Consider the following 26522-nt stretch of genomic DNA (forward strand, 5'->3'; position numbering starts at 1 on the left):
TGAGTTATGTCACCTCTCTGAACACATTTCCTCAATGAGACAGTGATCGCAACACCTCAAGCCCAATACGTGGTTCACAGTAAGCCATCAGTGACTCTTGATTTCCTTTCCCAAGAGGACAGAATTTTTATTCCAAACATTATTTCGTTAACCTAGTCTGTCTCACTATAATATTTAAGTGTCTGGGTGTTACATAATTATATGAAATATATATGAGATTTAAAAAATACAGAGTGTCTTGTACTCAGAATTATCATGGAACGAATAAGAAAAACAACTTCCAAATTTCTCACAAGCAGCAAGTCAGTTAAGTTTGATGGTAGCATAATGCTAACTCACACTTTGAGTTAGCATTAGTGTAAAAGACTCTGAGGAATTCCCAGGTTGCAGAAACTCTTCACCTGCTTCTTGGTTATGTTTTCATTTCTATATCCCACCTGCATCTTAACGACGCATCTGCCATTACTCTGAGGTAGCATTTCTGCCAGAAAAGTAAGGGAGCAAAGCTTTCTATACTGACATCATCTACCCTGGGGGAAATGATTGCTCCTTCACTTCCTCCCTCCCTCTGTACTAGTTAATGCTGTTAGATGCAACAGACAGATCCCCATCTCAAATTAGGAAAACCTGCTGGAAGGGACATCGCTCAGACTGGCTGTGCTCATAAATAGGCTTAGAAACAGCCGGTCTTTGGGAACAGCTGGAGCTAGTAACTTGAATGTTCCCAGATTCTGTTTTTCTTTTCTGTGCACTTCTGATTCACTAGTATCACACCATATGTAGACTGGTCACATTTTTCTTTTAGTCCATGTGGCAAAGGGTCCCTAGTCCAGAAGTTTGGAAGAGAGACACAGTGACATAGCTTGTATCAGATGCCCATCCTGGATCAGGAAGGTATGATCATGTAAATACGTGGTGGCTCCTTCAGGTATTATATGGATAAAGTGGAGTGAGAAGAGCAGCACGGAAGGAGGGGCCCTGAGCACAGAGTTCCGGAGTTGCCCACACACTGCCATCTTAGGCAGTGGGATCTTAGCTAGGAATACAAAAAATGCTCCTGAACCGAGTTTGCTTGCAGCCCAGTGATGGGAGATGGATGTACAATCAAAGTGCAATAGAATGATGTTGGTTCTGTAATAATGGATGCATTGGTTAAATAGGAGTAAAGAATAGGTGGTCAGTTAGGTTGGCTCAGACACAGAAGCCCCTGTTGGCAATGCTGGCTGCACAGTTGGGCACTTGGCAGACTCTGAAAGTCCTTGAGCCGGCTGACTTCTTATCTGGGGACTAGGTATAGCCCTGGCATTTTCTGAGTATGAATGCCCTGTGCTTTGTCGTTAAGAGGCTTCTGCATCAGAGTGCCTCTTTGAATTATTCAGTGAGTTTTTTACAAAGAAAGAATTAAGGATATCTTGAGGGTTTTGTCATGTTCTGTTTTAGAGAATTCATATGATCTGAATATTCATTCCCTTTGGTAGCTTCTTAAACCTATTAAAAGACAACTTATTATAAGACAGATTCATCAACTTGTTTTACAACTCAGGTAACCTGGCACTTAACTGCGGGTCAGTTACAAATCCCTTGCTTTTAAGTAGCTTATAAATAACTCCTGTTCCCTGTCATGAGGCCCGAGAGTGTTTGCCACAGTCCCTGCCCTTTGCTGCTGCCGTGGCCTGTGGTATATCCATTGGTGGTCTCATGTTTATCATCCTTTAGTTTGCTTCCTCAGGCAGAACAGATTGATCCTTTTCCATCTTCTGTTGAATGAGGTCAACTTTCTACATCTTATTCCACTGCTCCATCTTTGGCTCCAGTCTCTTCATCTTGGCTTTGCGTTTCACATTTATATTTTACCAAGGCTTTTATTGTCCTTAACTGCTTGATTTTTCTCTCTGCTCTTTCTTGCTCTTGCATGTATTTTTTAATTAAACCTTCTATTTTGAGATAATTGTAGTTTTAAAGCTATAAGTATTAACAGAGAAATACTGTTTACCTTTAACCAAGTCTTCCCCAATGGTAACATCATCACCTTGCAAGACTACTATCTAATATCATAATCAGAATATTGACATTGATATAGTCAAGATACATAATGGTAGCCTTAACATTTTGATTTTTAAGGTTGCTTCTCGTCCTTACTCATCTCTTAGACCCTTCTCTCCTTGCTCTTCTCACATTCATTGTCCCGGGGATTTAACCAAATCTGATTTAAGGCTCTTACAAGACTCAATTTTCTCTCTGGTAGGCTGGCTAGACTTCATGCTGTCAGAGTTTCTAGGGATAGAACTTGCCCTCCCTAAAAGATTTGCCTAGAATTTGGATGTCTCTAGGTGGCCTTAAAAGTCATGTGAGAACTGGGTTTGTCTGTGAGTTAATTTTGCCATAAGCTCACGCAGGTCACATGAGGGTGAAGAACGTGTGGGGGTTGGTATGGTACTAATCCTCTGAGACTCAGAGCCCTAAACAAAGACACTTTTCCCCCCAAAGGACAGTTCTGCACAGAGGATGTGGATGAGTGCCTGCTGCAACCCAATGCCTGTCAGAACGGGGGCACCTGTACCAACCGCAACGGGGGCTACGGCTGTGTATGTGTGAATGGCTGGAGTGGGGACGACTGCAGTGAGAATATCGATGACTGTGCCTTCGCCTCCTGCACCCCGGGCTCTACTTGCATCGATCGTGTGGCCTCCTTCTCTTGTATGTGCCCAGAAGGAAAGGCAGGTAAGGCTGGCAGAAGAACAGAGCTGGAAAGGGTGAAAGGGCTGGTGAGCATTCAGGACTTCTGCCTCCGTCTCTTTCATCCCTTTTGGGGTATGTCCTTTTAAGTTTCATCCTTTGGAACATGGCACCCAAAGCTGTGCTTCTGGAAATGTAATTGGTAGCCAAAGTGCTGTGAAGTCAGTCTTCTTCCTTAGGACTTTTAGCTCTCAACTCCATGTACCTCAGTGTTTCATCCCCCCAGAATGAAAGTAACTCTTGCCTTGGAAACATCTGTTACCTCCTTAAGATTTTAAGCTAAAAGACAGCTCAGAAATTAAGGTAAATTTCTCAGAAATTAAGACAAAATTACTCACAAATGGAGGTAGGCACTTAATTTTAAGAAGAAATAATCCATTTACTCAGAAAAGGTTAGGAAGAGGGAAACAATGAAATGTATTCCAGCTCTCAATATTGCCCTGTAGGGGAAGGTTTTCACCAACTGCAAAGTTAACATTGCTCTAGCCTCTGAGTTTAACAGTTCTGGGTCTAGGAATAGAGCAGGAGAGGAGGAATTAACATTGCTTAGTGATAGAACTTTGTGCCCAGCAGTTTTGAAATGTTCCTATATCTATGCCTTTTCAAAAGCCCCGCCTCCAGCTTTGTAGAAGAAGCCTTAGTCACCTCTTCTTAAGCTAATTGCAGACTGGAAAATCCAGTTCCCATGTGAACTATGCAGAACATGGGGCCTAGTCATGTCTTCAGAGTCCTGAGGGCACTTGAGCCAGGAATGTTGACACTATTAAAAAGCTGCCCAAGTATAGGCTGATGATGTTCAGCTGGTTTTTTTTTTTTTTCTTCTGAGGCTAATGAAATGCAGGTGGCCCCACGATCATCAGGTAGCATGATCTTGAGAAAGTGGGTTGCCAGTTAAAATATAGGATGGATGTAATATTTGGGACATAGAATAAATAATTATTCATTGTTTATCTGGAATTCAGATTGAACTGGGCAGCCTCCGTTTTTATGTGCTAGACATGACAGCCCAGTGGGGAGGATATCTCCCTTTTCCTGACTCCAGCATCTAACCATCTCACAAATCCCTCACATTATCTACCCTTGAGGAAGGGTCCAGCTGAAGGCTCAGATTCAGAGTATAGAGAGGTGTCTACAGAAGCTTCTTGCTTTGCAGTTAGCTGTAGCATGTCCCTAAGGCAGAATCAGGCAAAGGGGAAATTGCCTCTAAATCTTCACATTGGATTCTGATGTGCCAGTCCTAAGGTGTTCAATCCTCCATGAAAGAGAAACTCATTCCCCAGGTAAGGGACATTTTCTCTTTCTTTTCCTTTCCCCACCCCTGTGACAGGTCTCTTATGTCATCTGGATGACGCGTGCATCAGCAACCCCTGCCACAAGGGGGCGCTGTGTGATACCAACCCTCTGAATGGACAGTATATTTGCACCTGCCCACAAGGCTACAAAGGGAGTGACTGTACAGAAGATGTGGATGAGTGTGCCATGGGTGAGTACACAGAACCTTTCCTATTCCTGTCAGTCGAGCTCAGCAGACATTTCACCTGAAGCACATTTCACTCTGCGTGCATGTTTCATCCAAACCTCAGACCTGTTATATGCCCTGTTTACAACTGACCTTTCAGTGTAACCACATAGTCTGTCCTGGGAATTCAAATATATAGAAGGTTTGTGCTTGACTCTTAACATGGATCCCTACCTTAGTGACTGTTTGGGCATAAGAACAGCAGAGACACACGAGAGTTGAGATTGCCCTCATTTGTCTTTCTTTCCCTATTTCCTTCTTTCCTTCTTCATTTAATTATTTATTTACTTTCTGATTAATTGATTTATGATTGATTGATTGATTAGAATGATATAATAAATTGAGAATCAGATTATTAAAGGACTGGCCCTAATGCTACTAATCTGACCCACTTCTGTAGTCCACATTTATGGAAGCTCCATTGAGTGCTTTGATCCTGGTTATGGGCGCTTGTGTCTTCCAGCCAACAGCAATCCTTGTGAGCATGCAGGAAAATGTGTGAACACAGATGGTGCCTTCCACTGTGAGTGTCTGAAGGGCTATGCAGGACCTCGTTGTGAGATGGACATCAATGAGTGCCACTCAGACCCCTGCAAGAATGATGCTACGTGTTTGGATAAGATTGGAGGCTTCACGTGTCTGTGCATGCCAGGTACATGGGCCATCGGTGTGTGGGGTCTAGACCAGAGACCTTGCACTGCGCTTCTCTTAGGCAGAGCACTCAGTACAGGGTGGCATTTCTGTAAGCTCTGTTGGAATTTAATCCCTAGCCACGGGACCCTTAGGGCTTCCCTGGTGGCTTAGTGGTAAAGAATCTGCCTGCAGTACAGGATCTGCTGGAGACATTGGTTTGATCCCTGAGTTGGAAAGATTCCCTGGAGGCAGGCATGGCAACCCACTCCAGTATTCTTGCCTGGAGAATCCCATGGACAGAGAAGCCTGATGGGTTATAATCCATTGGGTCGCAAAGAGTTGAACACGAGTGAAGCGACTTAGCATGCACACATGCAAGGGGACCCTTAAGGACTAAGGCTCATGTTAAAATTCTTAGAACTATGGAAAACGATCCCATCGTGTCAAAATCCAGATACTTGTGAGAGAAAAATTCAGAAGATTTTTAAAATGCAAGTATACTTTGATTTAATAAAGTATTTATCATAAAAATTCTTTAAATAGCAAGCTTTCCTTATCCCCTGATATATTACAAATAGCATACCATTCCATTTATAGAAAATAATATTACCCATAATTGTATAGGAACTTGCTGTTTATCTCATGGTGAGATACACATGCTGTGTTATATCTTGGAACTCGTCTGCAGAGACCTCTGCTTGAATCCTTAGAGCGCACAGCTGAACTTTAGCTTAAAATGACAGCTGTCAGGAGCTGCTTGGCCTGATTACTGGTGCTAACCGCTCTAGCCTTGGCAGGCCCTCCTGACTTTGACTTACACCCCGAGTACAACAGCATCTCTGATTCATTCAGCTGGCCCTTAGGACTGGGGACCCTGTGGGCCTGGCACTGTCCCGAAAGCAGTGCCTGGACTGATCAGAGAATGTAGTTCAGTCTGTTGGCGTGCTAGGTCTTACCAGGGTCTTTGGAGGTAACCTCTTCTCCGTCTCCACAGTGACATGGATATCCCAGAATATGCCCGTGTCTGACTGATGCTCACAGTGGCTGCTTCAATCGCGGCATAGTCCTCTTTTCCCTCTGCAGAAAAGTTCATACTCATAGAGGATGTAGTCATCTTTATGAATTTGTGCTTTCTTGGCTAGAATATGCCTTTGTCTTTTTCTAAGCCACTTGTGTGGTCCATTTTGTTCAGGTTTCAAAGGTGTGCATTGTGAGTTGGAGATAAATGAATGTCAGAGCAACCCCTGTGTGAACAATGGACAGTGTGTGGATAAAGTCAATCGCTTCCAGTGTCTGTGTCCGCCTGGTAAGTGCCCACCACCTGCCCCTGTTTTCTTTGAAAGCACAAAGCCAACTGACCGCAGGGAAGAGAGGAGGGAGAGAATGTGTGTGGGCTCTACATGAGGAAGTCATTAAAGTGAGCGCTTTGGGATAGGAGTGTGTGTGTACAGAAGTGGGGGATTTGCTTCAGCTAGTATATCTTCCAAATCCTCTGTGGCCAGAAGTCCAAGTCTGTTCTGAATGGCCCATGACCTCGCCGTCTGTGTGTACATTTCAGAAAGTTCATACCTCACGGAAGCCCTTAGTTCTAGATTATTCAGGATTTTATTTTTTCCTGTGAGTCATATTCTTGAAACCTTTCTCTGAGATGATTATTTTTAGACATTTCACCCATGGGTACATTAATAGCACAAGTCAGTTCTTTCCAAAGAATGCTGTGTCTCTCCGTTTGCCCCCCTCAGCCATTGTGGAAGACATGCTGAATTTTCTGCCTTAGGCTATAGCCTCTCTTGTTGTTTCTTCAGAGAGAAGGTCCCAGTTCCTGTGCAGCTACATTCACTTCTTAGGGGGTTCTGCCTGTATGCATTCAGTTCCTACTTTAAGTTGAAGTGAAATCTATACTGAGAAGAAAAAGAGGTGAGAGAGACACTCTGGTGCCTCTGATGCCCTGAGCCTCACCCGTTATCCCAGGTACCTGTTCAGGAGAATAATTCTCCATGTGCTGATCCAGGGATATAAACCCTGCCAATAACAGCCCAGTTCTTCTTGGGCATCATTCTGATAGTAAGGAAAACATAAGATAACCCTTTGACTTGTGTCGTCATGTGCCCTTTGAAGGATTCACGGGGCCAGTTTGCCAGATCGATATTGACGACTGTTCTAGTACTCCGTGTCTGAATGGGGCAAAGTGTATAGATCACCCGAATGGCTATGAGTGCCAGTGTGCCACAGGTAAGCATTTTTCACTTCTTATTCCCCTGGTAGGTCCATCTGCACTAAATAGGAGACTGTCCTCTTCTCGCTGCCCTGCCAGGCCAGTCTACTAATGGGCTGCTCTGTGTTTAGAAGGGGCTTCTTACAGCCTCTTTCTTGCTGCTCTCACTGTTTCCTTCTACAACACCTGCTTCCTTCACCACAATGATGACCTGGCCTGGACATTTCCATTTGGTGTCTCCGTCTTTCTAGGGCAGATTTTGGCAATGGTGAATTTCCAGCTGGCTTGCCTTATTCCTCTGGAAAAGGGAAGAATTCCAGCTGAAAACTATTTGTCATTGGGGCTTCTCAGCAAGAGGCCTGTCTCTGTTTCTTGAGGCAAGGGATCGAACAAAGGCTCAGAAATGCAGTGGTGGGCAAGTGCAGAGATTTTCTACATAAATACGATTGATGCTTTGAGAGTCAAATGTGTATCTGAACAGGGGAGAGAGCTCTATCTGGGAAAGTTTGGGTCCTCTTTCCTGACTCCTGCTACTAGAATCAAAAAGAGTGTTTACAAATATTCTGCATTTCTGATCTGTGGCGACATTTCTAATTTGGGAGTGAATTTGAATAAGCCAGACATTTCTTGTTACACATTTGCTTCTGCATAGACCATTATTGTGTAGAGAAGGACTAGAAATTATTAGAAAAGATAATTTCCAAGTTTCTTTTTTATCTGACTGTTTAAGAAAGAAGTTATGAATATAATTCAGGACATTTTTTCTTATTTTAAAAAATGGATTCTTAAAAGATTTTAAGCATCATGTGCGTGACTTTTTTTGTGATCACAGAAAAGCAAACTAAGTCATAAAAATAAACAGAGAATTACTATTTCGTTAATATTAGAATATTACCATTTATTAGGCCTTCTCAGAGTAGACCCGGTCAGATGATCCACTCAGCTTCCTTTTCTTTTCACAAACTCTGGTCTCTGTTGGAAAAGTTTCAGGTTCGGTCTTCTTCTGGCTAGATTATGCTTATGGAGTATAACCTTCACTGGAGAGACTTTAAACTTTGAACTCATGTTTAAAAGGGAGGAGAGTCCTTCCAAAGTCTCTTAAAAAGATTTAAGGTTGGATAAAGGAACTTTATCCTTTTAACTTTCTTTTAACTGTCTTAACTTGGTCATTTATTTAACAAGTATTGGTTAAAAACTTATTATATTTGCATAGATTCTTGGGAGGTTGGGAGGAATAAGGAAAAGTTCTCTGTCCTCTCAGGTCAGAATTGGAAAGATAAGGTACATGAAGTCATTAATTTAGTACCTATATATGTAGACTGGTTTGGGAGGAGAGGCATATAGAGATAAATATATTAAGGAAAATTATAAAGAGCTATTCCCCACTGAAGTCCAGTATGCAATTAAGATGCAGTTAAAATGTCTCTGCAGTGAAATTATTGATCGTTTAGGAAAAGCTATTTGAATTCTACAGATCTGACTTGAACAACTTCATTTTAAACAAACCTCTCTAGGCTGGCCTTATACATAGTGCAGATAGTCAGTTCCAATTGCTTATGGCCCAGAGTATGAATTGTTTAAGATATGGGATGTGTAGGATTACGAGGATGCTGGAGCTGCATGTATGCTCAGGTGTGGAATGTGCACCTTGGGTTTTAAGTATCTTGGGTACAATTCCTTCTAAGGGTTCACTGGTGTGTTGTGTGAGGAGAACATTGACAACTGTGACCCTGATCCTTGCCACCACGGCCAGTGTCAGGATGGCATTGATTCCTACACCTGCATCTGCAGTCCGGGCTACATGGGCGCCATCTGCAGTGACCAGATAGACGAATGCTACAGCAGCCCTTGCCTGAATGAGGGTCGCTGCATCGACCTGGTGAATGGTTACCAGTGCAACTGCCAGCCAGGCACGTCAGGTAAGCCCGATCTTCACTGCCTTTGGAGTTTTCAGCGCTTCTCTAAAATAGTTTACACGGATGTCTCAGACTTTCTCAGCACATGCTTTGGTACCAAAAATATAGTCTTGATTCTGAGAAGCACAGCCGAAGCACAGCCAGAAACATGTCAGAGGCAGATAGCTCTAGCCAGTAGGGAAGTCAGAGACAATAGCTTCACAAAGGTGATGATTCTGTGTATGTGTTTTTCATCAAAAGGAGGCATACCACTTCAAAAAATTGAAATTATTGAAAATTGAAACCCTTCTTACTTTTGTGGCTGGATTGGATTGTCTTTTTTTAACTCCCACCTTACTCAGATTAATGAAGTTGGTCCTTCCCTCTCCATCCCTCCCGTTCTTCCAGTAGTTTTTCCTCCCTTTTAGAGTCCAGTATCTTTAATGGAGAAGGAAATGGCAACCCACTCCAGTATTCTTGCCTGGAGAATTCCATGGACAGAGGAGCCTGGCAGGCTATAGTCCATGGGGTCACAGAGTCGGACATGACTGAGCAACTAACACACTATCTTTAACGGGCCATCTTTCTTCTGCTGTTTTTCTCTGCTGGGTTTGGGCATTTGGGGGACTCATAGGGAGAGGAGCGATGCTGCAGCATGTCTGGGTTATTGTCAGTTAGAATGCAGAGCTGTCGTCTCCCATCCCCAGCTCATGGCTGTTTCCTGCCTCCAGTTGAATGACGGCTTGTTAGTCGTGAGGGCATGCTACTCCTTGCTGGGGAAATGTTGAGCTGTTTTCTCAGGCAGCAGCATTTCACAGATTTCAGTGGATTCTGTTTTACTTATTTGAGGAATAATTATGGTCACAACTGTGGTTAATGGACAGAGAAGTTCTGTGTCTCAGATCAAAGGAAAATGTATTAGTGGAAGATTAACTAGTGTGTGCCTTTGTTAGAAGGGAACCTGCCAATACAAGGAGTGATTTATTGAGAACTCATTCTCCATTTAAGGAAAATGGCCTGTGTAGGGGGCAAAGGTGGGGGAGGCGGTTAGCTGCCCTCATTTTATTTTGTTATTTCCAAATCCATTTCTTCAAACTTGTCAAAGGCCCTGGTCTTCATCCAGGAACTCGTACATGCCAAGTTTGAAAACAAAGTCCTTTTTGAGTTGCTCAAGCATACGAAAAACATCCCATGCCTTCCCAGTTGAAAATGCCTTCCCCCTCCCCACGTTTAGATAACTCTCTAAAAGAGCTGAATAGATCTTTGTGAAACCTTCCAAAAGCAATTTGCTTCCGGGCTGGTCCCCAGACATGAGAAATTGCAGTACGAAAAGAAATTTGAGAGATTTACAAGCAATTGAATGGATGCCTTTAGAATGGTGAGGCTGTTTTAGGCTTTGCTATCGTTCCCATTATAAAAAAATGTACTGGAAACCTGGGTGAGTGGTGGGCTGGCAAGCATTTTGTTTTCTTTGGGATTATATTATTATGCCAGGATGGATCAGGTGTGTTCCCTGGGGAGTACAGAGACTTCAAGGTGGAAGTAGCTGTCAGTGAGAAAGGCAGGCAGTAAATATCAGCGGTGTGCAGGCAGCATAGAGAAGGAAGGCACAGGTTCTCTCAGAAAACTGCCAGATTCATTCCTGTGACTGTTCAGAGAATTCACGCAAAGAGATGCAGACCACGTAAAGAGATATTGGTCTGTAATGTTTGCAGAAGGACCTGGCATGTACAGGGAGCCTGGGCAAAAGGATTCACTCAATTAACCATTATGAATAGACTCTTGAGTTGCAATCTAAGAATCGACAACCCACTCATAATATAGTCTTGAGTTGGTAGCTTGGGGTTTGGATGAGTATATGGGTAGAAGGGACACTTTACAATCTGCAGGTTATAATTGTGTTTTCTCACTCACTAAGTACTTAAAGCGCAATATACTACCCAGAATCACTACTAATGCCTTTTTTCACCTGTGATCTTAAGTAAGTTTGGGGGAAGTTTCAAGTTATAGAAACTGCATTGACTAGCTAAAAGAATCATCAGCAAACAACAAATACAAAACAGACAAGCAGAAGGAATTCTGTGAAAGCACACAGAAGCATCTTACAGATTCCAAGTGAGAATTGAATAATGAGGCTTTGGGGGGATTAGCGGGAAGTAGGGCCACATGCAGACCATAGGTCACCCAGTTCATGTTCCAGCGTTCCAGTGAGATAATTTCATTGGCCCAGCTCGAGCTGAGTGTCTGTTCCTGCTAGAATGCAACATGGGTTTAGGGGCAGAGTCCCATTAAACTGCATGGCTTCCTGGGGCCTGCCTTGGTCTGTTGTGGATTAATTGGGGTTGTCAATCAAGGGCTAGACACATCTCCTAAAGGTATCCATTTGTAATTAAGGAATATTGAAACCTTTGCCTCATCTGTGGCTAGCAAGGCAGCATTAATCACAGTGACCAGTGTGGTGCGGTGAAGTGTATAGAATCCAGAGAGCTGGGTTCACATCCTAGCTGTGCTGATGTAATTGTACAAGTGCATGATAAAATGGGTGTAACACAAATTGGTTTGGCACTGAAGTGAGAAAAACAAAGTTATATCAAGTACGAAGTATTTTGTCCACAATAATGACTCAATACATTTTCAATATAGAAATTATGAATAAATATTCACATAAAGTTTGAGTGAATAAATATTAGGCATTTTGTTGTGGAAATTTCATTTGTTTATATCCTAATTATGAGGCTTCATTTTTAGACTTTTTAAACTGCCAAGATATTCTTTTATGATATCCAAATTCATCACTAAATTCATGTTAAGTAATATAATAGTGAGTATTTTTACAGAGAGGTGGTAACAGTAGGGACTGGTGTACCTCTACTATTTAGTTACCTGTAACTTTCCTAGTGAAACTCTGCCATTCATCTGGGGAATACAGGAGGAAGGCAACATACCCCAGGAGAAAGCTATGACTCCGTAAGATTTGTCGTGAACTTTAGCCCTTAATAGTAACAGTCAGTATCAAGCTTATAGTGGTAGATAAAAGTCCCAAAATTCTAATGAAAGCTTAAATTTTACCTCTGGAGCACAGTATTGTCATAGTTGTTTTCCTTGAAATGGCAGGCTTGTTTCTTTCACTTAACTATTTGCTAAGTACTTAGGTCTGAATAGTCCTGGTTCATCTGTCAGTTGCTCTTTCAATTAAAATGGGATTCTGTGAAAAAAGTTTCAGTTTCAGTTCAGTACTCAGTCACACAACTGCTTTTCCTGGAGACTGCTCTGTAAGTTGGCATGCCACAAAATTGCTTTATGTGTATTTTCTGTTTCATCACACAAAACAATAGAAGTATACTCAAGGGTCAAGGTATAATCAAGTCATAAAGTTAATAATTTTGGCAGCTTCATCAAAGTCATTCTTAAGTGAAACTATCTTTTTTGTATTGTTTTAACTGAGTACGTGGAGGTGAAGAATAAAAACACTAGTACAGTACAGTTTGGCACTTTCTGGATTCCTGCTAAGATGCCAGCAGGCATACCTCCATTGCTCTTCATTTTTTCAGTAAGATATTTATTGTAATCTAAAGCCATAGCTTTATCATCAAAATGGAAATATGGGAACTAGGTAATAATTTGGTTGGGTACAGTCTGATATTCTAAAGCAATCATGTCCATGGAGATCAATTAATAAGACCTACATAAGCAGTTAATGTTTTAAATTCAAAGATCCAAAACCAGGACTTTGGTCTTCCAAAACCAACTCCTCTTCCTCATTCACAACATCTGTCAAGAGCATTATATTTTCCTAGACATCCAGGTGTGGTAACTCTGAATTTCCATGACTTCTCCCTTATTCTCTTCATTGTCTCAGTTTCCAAGTGATAAAGACTATAACTCTTATGACCTCTCACATTCATCCTTTTGCTTTCGTTCCTACTGGCGTGTCCTTCGCCTTGGGCACCGCTTCTTTAAACCAACTCCGTGTCATGGCCTGCCCAGTGTTCTTCTCACATTAATCCATCCCATACCCTTCCCGTTGACCTTTCATGCCACTCCAAATCGTTGGCTTGCTCACCAGGGCCCCTTCAGTGGGGTCCTTCATTTACGATTCTCATCTCACCATTTGCCCATGTGTCCCACCGCTGGGGTTAAACAGATCAAAGTACAGCTCTTACTGTGCCTCCTGCTGGCTGTCAGCTGCCTTGCAGATTTCTTCACTGCTGAGCTACACTTTTTTTTTTTTTTTTTTTTAATCTTCAACGTTTCTGAAGTTAGGAAGCACCTTATATTCAGGGTCATAGAAAACTATCAGCCTCAGAATTAAGGCAGAAGTGATGACAGGCTCCTTGCTGCCTGTCACTGAGAATTGTTCAGTGTGTAAAAGGGATCAGTTCAACTAATTGTCATTGCAGCTGTATATTAACTTTGGATCCCTAATTTGTACTTAAAATGAAGCAACATATGCTACAAACTGCTCTGGATTTGAGGCAGAAGAGATAAAAATCTCTGCCTTGATGGAGCATACATCATGAAGAACTGTTGCCAGGTTCTGAAGACTCTGTCACAGGGTCTGGTGGACTTTTTTTTTTTAATCAATGAATTTATTTTAATTGCCTCCATTGCTTTTGTAACATAGTGCTAATGCCAACACAATAAAAAAGACAAATAGTGGCTTAGTGCGATTAATATAATCATTTGACCTCATGATACCTTTGACAAGGTCTGGAGGACTGAACTTTCAGAAAATGCTACTTTCCTGTATTCAAGGTTGGCTAGATACTCATTAGATTTCCTAACACCCAGCATCACAAACAAAAGATCATTGGTATTTCTGTGCTAATATTGCACAGTTTCTCTTTGCTTTCATCTTTGCAGGTGTTAATTGTGAAATCAATTTTGATGACTGTGCAAGTAACCCGTGTGTCCATGGAGTCTGTATGGATGGCGTTAATCGTTACAGCTGTGTCTGCTCACCAGGATTCACAGGTAATGCTCCTTTTTGTTGGGACCTTTTTTCTATTTGGTTTTTCAAGTCAGTTGCTGAAAATATCAGAGGCAACTGTGTTATATACTCATGACCCATAAATATAAGGTGTTTTAGTCTTGCCTTTATTTTAATCCTGTTGAAGGACCTTCCTTCTTCAGCCCCCTCACTTTGGGAACAGGGCATCTAAAGGTTAGTTCCTTTCAAATATATCTGTCTTCTTTGTCTCTTGGAAGGTTAGAAGGTTGTTTCTGTGCTTCTCTGGCCCAGTTTTCTACTTACAGGCCTTCCTTGAACTGTAACATGAAACTTCTCATTAGTTAGGGTTTTTAAGCCATGTGTTTATAGCTACTTAAAAAAGAGTTTCTTTTCAGACCATGAGTTTCCATCACTGTGCTTAAGTTATATAGCTTTCAAATTTTTCTGTACTTAGTAGTGAATGCCTTCTGTAAAGGCATGGCCAAGGTAAAATTCTATGAACACCTTATATGATTTTTTCTGAGTCCTTCCTCTTGTAAGTACTTAAGTAAAGTAAAAACTTAGCAAAACAACCTATTTTTGGCTAGCATAGTGGGTTTTATTTTCTCTCCAGGAGGGAGAAAGTAAGTGACTAAAATAAAATTGGTTATAATTCTTCTTAAATTCTTCTTAATTAACCCCCCCAGCTAGAACATTTATATACGCACCATGTGTGCACACACACAAACTCACATGCATCTTTTATCTTTTTTCTTGCTAATAAGATTACCTTTACCTTTTACCTTCCTGATCAAAAAGTACTAGGAGCTACTGAGGAAATATGGAGCCTCTTTCTGATACATCTGTTTGTCAAAGGCACCATCAGAGGGTGTGTGATGTGCCAATCGCATTCCTTCTAGACAATGCCACACACAATAAGGCACTTACATAATGATGTTACCATTTCATAAATAACATGTGGTCATTTGCAACCAATGTGAGAAACTTCCCACAGAGCTTTTTAAACTATGATGTCAAAAAGCCAAGAGATGCCTTTTTCTTGCTGGGAACTTACCTCTCTCTGTATTTCACAATCCTTTGCACTGCTTGATTGTGGACACGAGACAGGAACGTTTGTGGCCTATGTGGTCACCGTAATCCCTTTGCAGTGGAATATCACTCAGAAGACCAGGATGATGAGAGTTCTTGTATCTAGCACCCAGCACTGCTGGTGTGGAGCCAGATGCACTTCTGTATCCTGAAATGTGTCACTCCAGCATTCAGTGACAGCCAACTGAACTTCTTTCAGACAGAATGGCACATGTACTTGCTTACGTAGGTAGTAAGAAGAGAATGGCTGCCATTTATTCCGGCCTTGTTTTGAGGTAGGCATTAAATCAAGTGCCTAATCTCATTAATTGTCACTACTATTATTATTTCTACAGTATTGATGAGAAACCCTGAATTCAGAGAGCTTAAGTAACAGTACCAGTGCACTAGGGCCGCCATTCCAGCCCGGGGGGTTCTATTACAGAGCTCATACTCACTGCCACTTGACTGGACAGCGTAAGTGGGTGCCTGCTGTGGTTTCTTTTTAGATATATAAGCCTTAGACTCGACTTAAACTTTTTGGAAATGTCAGTGAATCATATGCTCTCTCTTTTTAACATTTAGCAAATCAGGAAGGTCATGGAAGGAGGACATAGGCTAAAAATATTCTAAAATAAACTTAAGGTGTAGCATGAAACTGCATAACCAAGGAATGGAATGTTTTGGTTACTGGGTGGTACCCTGTTCTTGGAACTGTTTTCTACGTCTATTTTTTCTATTTGTTTTTTCAAGTCAGTTGCTGAAAATATCAGAGGCAACTGTGTTATATACTCATGACCCATAAATATAAGGTGTTTTAGTCTTGCCTTTATTTTAATACTGTTAACTTTTTATTACAATTTTATTAACAGCTTGAACAGATTTAAGGGAATTTTTTTTTCAGACAAAATTCTCTGTTCTCCGCAGACCACTTTATACTTACTGATTGAATAGGAAGTAAGAAATCATGTGGCACTTCAGTAGACCATTTTTCAGTTGTATAAACTACTTTTTCAGTTTCACATTCATGTCCATTATTTTGCTGACTTCTTAGAATGGTCCATAAAAGTAGATAGGTTGTAAATTAAACCAAAAGCACAAGTAACAAAAACTAAAATGAACTTCTGGGGGGCAAAAAACAATATGTTGAAAAGCTAACCTACAGAGATGGATAAAAATATAGGCAAACTATGTGTCTAACAAAAAGTTAATATCCAAAATGTATAAAGAATCATACAACTCAATAGTAAAGAAGCAAATAATTCAATTAAAAATTGGACAAATAACAAAAAAATTCAGTATAGTGACAGATGTTAACTAGACTTATTGTAGTGATCATTTTTCAATATATACAAATATCACATCATTATGTTGTACACCTGAAACTAATAATGTTATATGTAAATTATACAACCCACTCCAGTATTCTTGCCTTGAGAAATCCATGGACAGAGGAGCCTGGCAGGCTACAGTCCACGGGGTCACAAAGACTCGGACATGACTGAGCGACTAACACTTTAAAAATGAAAACACATTAGGAGTAGGGAAACCCAATTTTAGAAAATATTACTGGAAAATTCCCAGTAATTTCCAGATATAAAATACTGGTAATGTTCACTCTAATTCTCAGAGCTACATGATTTAACCACATTCTGATTATATTTTTAGGCTGTAAATCATTATTTATATTTTGAAATCCAGTATCAAATGAAACAGGTAAAGTTTTAAAAGCTTTACAGTCTACCAAACCCTAGTGACTTTCAAATAGCATTTGAAAGGCTATAATGGTGATGAGTAGCTACCAATGTAGCTAATCCTCATCACAGTATCATTATGCAGCTGTATAAAATCACCAAATTCAATGAAAAAAAAATAGATTTGAGGTTTACAATCTCGTCTTTCTTTCAGTCTCTTACAGGATTTTCTAATCAGGAGTAAAGTGAATAAATATTTATAAATTATAAATTTGTAAATGTTGAACACACAGTTGTTTTTGGTTCTCCAGCCATTAGTGAAGGCACACTGCTAAGCACAGAGGAGCACTGGGTTATGGGAAAAGTGGTGGACAATGAGTTCATGGCTTTAAAAGGATTTAAGGTATGATCAGGAACCCAGACTGCATACATCAGAAAATGACTTAAGACTAGGGAAGTAGTTAAAAGCAAGGTATACACATTCAAAAAAGTATAAGCAATGAAGGAAAACAAATGTTTAGAATCAGGGGGGAAATGGGCAAAGGACATTCTTTTTCCAAAGAAGACATACAGATGACAACAGGTACAGGAAAAGATGCTCAGCATCACTAATCTTTGGGAAAATGAAAATCAAAACCATAGTGAAATATCACGTCACACCTGAAAGAATGGTTGTTATTGAAAAGATAAGAGATAACAAGTGTTTGTGAGGGTATGGGAAAAGGGGAACTCTCATGCACTGTTGGTCTGAATGTAAAATGTTACAGTTATTATGGGAAAACAATATGGCAGTTGTCAAAAAATTAAAAATTGAACTACCCTAAGGTCTGGGAATTCTACACTTGTGTATCTAAAGGAACTGAAATCCATATTTCAAAGAGGTATTTGTATTTGCACACACCCATGTTCATAGCAGCATTATTCACAATAGTCAAGATATTAAAACAACCAGAGTGTCCATCAAATGGATGAATGAGTAAAGGAGATACCTTGTATGTATACAATGGAATAGTATTCAGCCATGAGAGAGACGGAAATCCTGACATTCGTGACACCATGAATGGAACTTGAGGACATTGAGATAAATCAGACAGTGAAAGACAAATACTGTATGGTATCACTTAATGCAGAATATTAAAAAGCCAAACTCATGAAAGCAGAGAGTAGAATGGTGTCTATCAGGGTCTAGGCTAGGAGGGTAGGGGATTGGGGAGATATTGTTTAAGGGTACAAATTTGCAACTACTAAATAAATAAGTTCTGATAGAATGCATAGCATAGTGATTATAGTCAGCAATACTGCATTATAAACTTTCAAATTGCTAAGAGAGTAGATCTTAATTGTTTTTACCACAAAAAGAAATGATGGTTATGGGACATGATAGAAGTGTTAACTAACTCTGTGGAGGTAATCATATTGCAATATATAAAATATATCAAGCCAACACATCATATACCTTAAACTTACACAATGTTACATGTCAATCATGTCTTAATTTAAAATTAACAAAAAAACTTAGGGAATTTTTATTATCCTCATTTAACAAATAAGGCAACTGAAAGAGCTTAATGTATCCATGGTCTTAGCTAGTGAGTCTCACTGTTAGGACTGTGAGTTCCCAGAAGGCAGGCACCTCCTTAATTGTCTTTTTAGCCAGCATTTTCTAAAACTGTGTAGCACTCAGGGAGCACTTAGAAAATATTGCTGAATGAATGACCAGCACTTACATATGGAACCTCTGACATCCAACACTAGACTCTTGAGTCTGGACTATACCATGCTTTCATTCATTAAATACTAATTTGTTAGGCATCTATCTACACAATAAGAAACATTGGCTAATTTCTCGTTCAGTAGTTGCTGCTAAGCTGCTAAGTCACTTCAGTCGTGTCCGACTCTGTGCGACCCCATAGACGGCAGCCCACCAGGCTCCCCTGTCCCTGGGATTCTCCAGACAAGAACACTGGAGTGGGTTGCCATTTCCTTCTCCAATGCATAAAAGTGAAAAGTGAAAGTGAAGTTTCTCAGTCGTGTCCGACTCTTAGCGACCCCATGGACTGCAGCCCACCAGATTCCTCCGTCCATGGGATTTTCCAGGCAAGAGTACTGGAGTGGGGTGCCATTGCCTTCTCCTCATTCAGTAGTTACTGAGCCCAATAACGTACATAGCCTTCTGCTGGGAGTTCATGAAATACTGGGATTTCCGATCCTACTTAAAGGATGAGAATTTGCTAGTAAGCAGCTGCAGTTCACCAGGTAGACTACACAAAGAGGCACTTAACCCTCTCAGCTAAAGATGACTTGAAAATTGATTCTGCTGGGAGCTTTAAAAGCAAATAAAGAAAATGTGAGAAGTATGACTTCTGAGAAGATTTTTCCCAAGAAAAGACAGAATTGAAAAAGCTTTTTCATCTCATTCTCCACTGGATTTCAGACAGAGGATCAGAGGATAGCGCTGGTAGTTGAAGACTTGTGGCTCTTATCTTGGTGCCAGTGGCAAACATCTAAAAAAAAAAAACCAGAAGTTGAAGCTAAGAAAGTAGTATTGTAGAATTGGTTATTAATAAAATACTTAAAGGGAAAACAGCAACTACTATCAGATTATGGGTTTTTTACCACACGAACCACCAATAATGGTTTAGAGAGCAGTAGAGAGTGAAAAAATGTTAATACCCATACAAGGGTGTGTATCTATTTCATTTGGAATTTCCTGTTCTAATTGCAGGGTTACTCTTTCTTAAATAAAAATGCCTGGTTTTATATGAATCAGAAAATTGTATTCTTTGAAATTTGTAATTCCTTCATAGCAGTTACTTGTCACCACTCATTTACAGAATTATGGGTTATTTTAAAATTTTATATCATTTTGGAGTATATAGTTAAATCTCATTTATTCAAAACTTAACAAAGCAAAACTCATATGTAACTGGCATACTTTATTCCACTTTATAGCAGACATCTTTTCAAAGTGCAATCTTGGGTATGTTTTAGAGGAAGAACATATCCATTTCAGTTTCATATATTATGAACATTTACATTATAACTTGTGAAATAATAATTGTCTACCTCATAATTTTCTCAAAATGTAGTATCTGAAACACCTACATTATTTAAAATGTAACTTTGGAGCTGTAAGGATCTTCTTTTAAAACAAGTACTTTTAGCAATCCTTGCACACTAAAATTTGAGAACCACTGGTCTATATTGAGAGACCCTGAATGCTTTTCTCAATGATCAGAGAACAATAAAATTATATTTAGTTTTCTCTTCTTCCTGAGCCAGAAAATAGATTAATACAATTCTAAAAGTGAAAACAAATGGCTTTTCTTTTTAAGCAACTTAATCATTAATAGGGATTCAATGTTAATCACTGAACATTCCTGTTAATTGAAACTTACCATATATAGAAATGTAAAAGATTGACTAAGTCTTACAAGAATGAATGCAGTAAACCAGCTGACAACAGTGATAAGGAAAGCTTGAGAGTTCTGCGAACAGCAGCAAGAGGAGCAGCCAACTTTGATAGCATTTGATGTTCTCTTTTTGAATATTTGATGTAAAGTTTCCCCATTTCTAAACTGGAGTGAAGAAACACATGTCGAAACACTACAACACCATTCCAGTGTTTTGTTAACTTTGTTAAATTATCAAAGTACAGTGCTCTCTGCTCCTTCTTGCATTGCACTAAGTGCTATTGGATGTCTTCTTCCTTAAGTCTTGATATTTGGTGCCCACAGCATTTTATAGCCTCGGCAGGTAAAGGTATCTGCACAATAGATCTCATGGTCCTGGGTCTATTCCCTAAGCATTTTGGATTTGACAGAAACTGTCCCCCTTCTCTACAGGGCAGAGATGCAACATTGACATTGATGAGTGTGCCTCCAATCCCTGTCGCAAGGGTGCAACATGCATCAATGATGTGAACGGTTTCCGCTGTATCTGCCCTGAGGGCCCCCACCATCCCAGCTGCTACTCACAGGTGAACGAGTGCCTGAGCAATCCCTGTGTCCACGGAAACTGTACTGGGGGCCTCACTGGGTGAGTAGCAGTTGTATATTTATCGTTTCTTATTGACCTGTGTCGAGCCAGTTGAGTTTTAGTACTGGCCATACCCTGTAGCAGTTAGTCAGTACTTGAACTGAGACTAGGCTGAAGAGGTCGGTAATCCACATCATAGTCTTCCAAGTCACCACTTCTTCTCTGCCTCCCATGACTGAGTAGATGGAAAGTAAGGAGGAACGTTTCATTCCTCATGTGGGTAGTCAGCACATGGGAGGAGTCCAGGGTTATTTTCTGAGTCTTTAGCTGTTGTGCTTTTAGTACTAACTGCAAGATTGTGTTCTGAGGGGTATTCTGTTTGACTTCAGTTCAGTTCAGTCGCTCAGTCGTGTCCGACTCTTTGCAACCCCATGAATCGCAGCACGCCAGGCCTCCCTGTCCATCACCAACTCCCGGAGTTCACTCAGACTCCTGTCCATCAAGTCAGTGATGCCATCCAGCCATCTCATCCTCTGTCGTCCCCTTCTCCTCCCGCCCCCAATTCCTCCCAGCATCAGGGTCTTTTCCAATGAGTCAACTCTTGGCATGAGGTGGCCAAAGTACTGGAGTTTCAGCTTTAGCATCATTCCTTCCAAAGAAATCCCAGGGCTGATCTCCTTCAGAATGGACTGGTTGGATCTCCTTGCAGTCCAAGGGACTCTCAAGAGTCTCCTCCAACACCACAGTTCAAAAGCATCAATTCTTCGGCACTCAGCTTTCTTCACAGTCCAACTTTCACATCCACACATGACCACTGGAAAAACCATAGCCTTCACGAGACGGACCTTTGTTGGCAAAGTAATGTCTCTACTTTTGAATATGCTATCTAGGTTGGTCATAACTTTTCTTCCAAGGAGTAAGCGTCTTTTAATTTCATGGCTGCAGTCACCATCTGTAGTGATTTTGGAGCCCAAAAAAATAAAGTCTGACACTGTTTCCACTGTTTCCCCATCTATTTTCCATGAGGTGATGGGACCAGATGCCATGATCTTCGTTTTCTGAATGTTGAGCTTTAAGCCAACTTTTTCACTCTCCTCTTTCATTTTTATCAAGAGGCTTTTTAGTTCCTCTTCACTTTCTGCCATAAGGGTGGTGTCATCTGCATATCTGAGGTTATTGATATTCTTAACCTCCTGCTTAAAGAAAACCCAACTCTGTTTCATAATGATACCAATGGGTACCACTAAAGTAGAGCTGGTCTCAGCTAGCTAGAGTCTTGGCCCTGATGAAGTGTTCACAGTTGGCAAGCCCCTGAGAGTTGTGTAATGTGTTGGCAGGTAATTTTCTAGAATCACAGAGTGTGACGTTTGGTTCCATGAGATAGTCCTGTGCTCTTGCTATGCTTGCCAGAGGACGGGACTTGGGCCAAGATTTAGCATTTGCCATGCTTACAACAGGTGACAAATGAAGAGTACATTTAGAGGTAAATGGGAAATCAAGTGATTTCTAAGATGAATTAACTCAGTATTCCTGTTTCAGAGTATAGCAGACTTCAAAGCATCCCAACCCATTTACTTTTTTTAAAAAAGAATCACCAGACAAGGAGGCTGTTATCTCCTGATATCACATGCTAAGTGCTAATGGTGTTCAAATTGTGAACAATATGCATACATTTCAGATACCTTCATTTTTGTTCCATTTCCTGCTCAGTACACTTGGTGCTTTCTGGGGGCAGCGTTTCAGGTCAGAACAAACCATGTCTCAGAAGTCAGACATCCCAGGAGCTCTTCAGGATCACTTAGAGTCTCTGATAGTACCCTGCTTTCTGAGTATCTGTTTTACACCAGAAACAAGTGATCTAAGGTTTCTTTATGTTTATTTAGCAGAAAAGAAACTTCAGATTTATCAATGTCAATGCATCTTTCAGATTGTCCCAATTTGTTGTACCAACCACTCATTACATATGAAAGCCCATTATACTTACTTAATTTTTCCAGCATTTTTGTAGGCCAGGAAGCTGTGTTTACTAAATACTCCAGATGGGCCCACATGATTCACAAGGTAACCCAAGTGTAGGTTTGAAGAGGAACAGAAATGAGATTAGCCCACCCAGGAGCTCCTTGATCCTTCCTTTCTTCAGAATTTTGTATTTCAACTGTGACTTAATTATACATTCATACCACAACTGTAACTTATTTCTGTCTTCTTTCAGATACAAGTGCCTCTGTGATGCAGGCTGGGTTGGCATCAACTGTGAAGTGGACAAAAATGAATGTCTTTCTAATCCATGCCAGAACGGGGGAACTTGTGACAATCTGGTGAATGGATACAGGTGCACTTGCAAGAAGGGCTTTAAAGGTGATGCAGAAGTGCATATTTTTATGTCCTTTTTATGCCTTTTTGTTGATACATACAGCTTGACTCAATTCTTTCTTTCCCCTTTTCCTACTCATTCATATAGCAACCTTAATTTGAGCACTTATTATTTATAGGGCAGTTGGAGAATAAAAACATAAATAAATTTAAACATGGATTCTGTTTTCAGATTAGCAAAGAGGTGAGCTATTGAAACAGTACCATTTAAGGTAAGCAACTAGAGCTCCATTCATACAACTTTGGACATTCTAATTGAGTACTCTAATTGTAAGCTCCAGGTCACGCTTGATTCTGTGATAATTCAAAAGAGATATTGGTAGAAGAATGAAAATCTTGTTTTACTATAATTGTAGCAATAATATCATGGGAGAATCCATGTATTTAAAACCTTTCCAACAAATTCTCTTAAACATTGAGATGTTCTTAGATGATACATAGTCACCTATGGCCTTCTGGAAAAATGCATAGTAGTATTGTGTAAAATCACTTTTTGAGTTGTCTCTGTTATTTCTCCTGTCACTTTTTTCTTTAACCTTCGAGAGAGAAACCTGTGGGTAAATCATGCATATTTGTACTCCTGGACCCATATGGTCATTTATTTCACAACTCACAGTTGTGCCAGGCTACTGTGATAGGTCAGTAGGTTTCGGTGTCACTTTATTTGATAACTTGACATTTTTTTAAGATCATATTTTAGTCATTAACTTTTTGACATTCAGATATATAACATCTGTAAAGAAACTTACAGATTTAAAAGCACTGTTATTCCTTTGTCTCTTTGAGACTTGCTGATTGACAAAATAAATATCAAAATAGTTCACAATCATATGTCTAGTGATTAACAGACTACAGTTTGAACTCAGACCCCTATACTCTTAGACCATTATTTTCTTTTTATACATGGCTATAGTTTCTCAGTTTTAAGATTCTGTGTCAGGCCCTATTGCAGGTATAAAGGTGGTGGCATTTGGTAATATCCTATCCCCATGAATACTTCCTTACTTTTCTCTTTTTTCATAGTGGGAGTAGATTTTGTGTCTTGGATCAGGGGGAAGAGCTTTGTGACTTCAGAAACCATCACCACATTGATGGTGGATACTGTGCATTTGAAAAAGTGGGCATAAATCAAGAAGCTTTGATTAACTGTTCAAATATTTTATCCCTTAATAATTTCTAGCCTATTTTTAAGCCCTGACCAGATACTTTGTATAGAAGCCTCCATTTAGATATAGCAGTAGCTTTTTTTTTACCCTAGTGAACTTCTTGGTCCATTATAAAGAAATTACTTGTATTTGGACATTCATTAAACTTTCAAGCTATTAGAATATGTTGTTCTTCCATTCATTTTTTGATTAAGCAGTTTTACTGACTGACTATGTCAGGGACTTTACACTGAAATGAATGAGCAGGTGTTTCAGTGGCCTGAAGAAATTAATGCAGTTTCTGAGGTGTTTAATGTTTACCCCTGAGAGCATTGCTTAGTAATTAAGATATTGAGGAGGCTAACAGAAAGTTTCACTGTATTTGATTTTCCCCCCTTTTTGTGTGCAGGCTATAACTGCCAGGTGAATATTGATGAATGTGCTTCAAATCCATGTCTGAACCAAGGAACCTGCCTTGATGACGTAAGCGGTTATACTTGCCACTGTGTGCTGCCATACACAGGTGAGTCCTGGGGTCCAGCGGCCAGAAGGGATGCCCGGTCTTATCATTCCAAACCTCGGAGTCTCAGAGATGGGGTCTGTGGGGGCAGTGATGCTGCCCTGAGGAATCGCTCCCTGATCACCTTTCCTGCCCTCACTGTCTAGGTCGTCCACTCTGAGAAAACACTGTGGTGGGGATACTTGTTTGCCTTTATTTTTTAGGGTTTGAAAAAAATTGTTTAATTATACATGTCTTGAATTGATACATAGCTGATGGTTTAGTCATTATCTGAATGGACTATATGGCCTTTGCTCTTGGTCTTAGTTTTGCCAACACAACAGCTACCACTTATCGGTCATTTACTATATGCCAGACACTTTATATATTTTGGAGTATTTGCTCTAGTGCTCACGGTAATTCTATAGGGTAGAGGTTCCGATGCCTATCACCATTTTATACATGAGGAAGCTGAGGCAAAGAGAGGTTACTTGCTGAAGGTCACAGAGGTAAGTAGTAAATCTAGGATTTGTCCCTAAGTATTTGAATCCAAAGCTTGTCCTCTTAACTGTCATTCCTCTCCTCACATTGATTGCCACTGCGTCCTCTGCAGAGAGGCACTGCCCTTGGATGGCGATCACACACAGAAGACATGGATGTGACTTCATTTCATATCAGGTGACTTTGTTTCAGGTGGTGTTACAGGAGTGTGCTTGGACATTTCTTTGTATTCTCCTGCCTCATTACTGCCGTCTTGTGACTGGTTGTATTTGTGTGGCTCACTTGCCTCATGTCATTCATTTAATGGCTTTGCATGTTTCTCCAGTGCCTTGCATGCAGGCAGGAGCATGGCTGAGTTCTTACTCCCCTGGAGTCTTGGCCTGTTGATAATAGCTGTTGCTAGTGACTCTAGGCTGTTTAGAGTGGCCAGATGCATGACTCTTTTACCTGAAAGACTTGATACTACATTGCTATCTTTGTCACCTCTTTAGAAGAAACATTCATGCAGACAAACTGCATTTAGCCATCCTGATTGAAAAAATCAAAGTTATTGGAGATCCATAGCTATCCCCAGACAGTCTAAATAATGTCATTCCATAACAATAGCAATCACATTTGTTGGAACTGAGCAGATCATATCATTTACAACCATAAAGACTGAGAATTGATGGTAGTAGGGAGATGTAAGCAGGTGTCATTATGCTTTGACACATTATAGGCTTATCTGAATGTGACTAACGTACATAGCTCATTGGGGAAATATTTGCCTTCTTGCTATTCAACACTATAAGAATATCTGACTATATGCTGGCTGTTGGTTTTTCTACATATTAGGATCTTATTAAAAGAATTTACTATATGTGACCTCTGGGATTTTATTTTAGATATTACAGATTAAAATTTCAGTGCTGAATGTTGCTGTGGGTTCTGAGTGTCATTGAATTTGGCCAGCATGAAGGGAGCTAAGCAACGTTGCCTTTCCTTGTGAACCACTGTTCTGACCAGACACATTAAGAACTTGTTAGGGGAACTTCCCTGGTGATTCAGTGGTTAAAACTTCATATTCCAGTGCAGCGGAAATAGGCTTGATCCCTGGTTGGGAGCTAAGATCCCACTGCCTCATGGCCAAAAAAGCCAAAACATAAAACAAAAGCAATTTTGTAACAAATTCAATAAAGACTTTAAAAATGGTCCACATTGGATGTCCCTGGTGGTCCAGCAGTTAAGAATCCATTTGCCAATGCGGGGGACCCGAGTTCGATCCTTGGTCCAGGAAAATCTCACATGCCTCGAGGCAACTAAGCCCATATGCTGC

The 26522-nt window shown here is 40.4% G+C and overlaps 1 protein-coding gene across 5 annotated transcripts in view; it reads left to right on the forward strand.

The window, feature by feature from the left end:
- The window catches only part of NOTCH2 (notch receptor 2), a 176456-nt gene that overhangs the window by 112225 nt on the left and 37709 nt on the right, over positions 1 to 26522 (forward strand). For 4 of the 5 annotated variants that reach the window (XM_006049346.4, XM_044944469.2, XM_044944468.2 and 1 more), the window contains 10 exons: positions 2488 to 2721; positions 4064 to 4219; positions 4719 to 4907; positions 6081 to 6194; positions 7007 to 7120; positions 8789 to 9022; positions 13862 to 13972; positions 20557 to 20749; positions 22902 to 23047; positions 24617 to 24730. In XM_006049346.4, coding sequence (XP_006049408.4) covers positions 2488 to 2721; positions 4064 to 4219; positions 4719 to 4907; positions 6081 to 6194; positions 7007 to 7120; positions 8789 to 9022; positions 13862 to 13972; positions 20557 to 20749; positions 22902 to 23047; positions 24617 to 24730 — 1605 coding nt within the window. The remainder of the gene's footprint in view (positions 1 to 2487; positions 2722 to 4063; positions 4220 to 4718; positions 4908 to 6080; positions 6195 to 7006; positions 7121 to 8788; positions 9023 to 13861; positions 13973 to 20556; positions 20750 to 22901; positions 23048 to 24616; positions 24731 to 26522) is intronic. The other variant, XM_044944470.2, reaches the window with a different exon arrangement.

Source organism: Bubalus bubalis, chromosome 6, assembly GCF_019923935.1.
Source record: "Bubalus bubalis isolate 160015118507 breed Murrah chromosome 6, NDDB_SH_1, whole genome shotgun sequence".
In the NCBI taxonomy this organism is placed as follows: domain Eukaryota; kingdom Metazoa; phylum Chordata; class Mammalia; order Artiodactyla; family Bovidae; genus Bubalus; species Bubalus bubalis.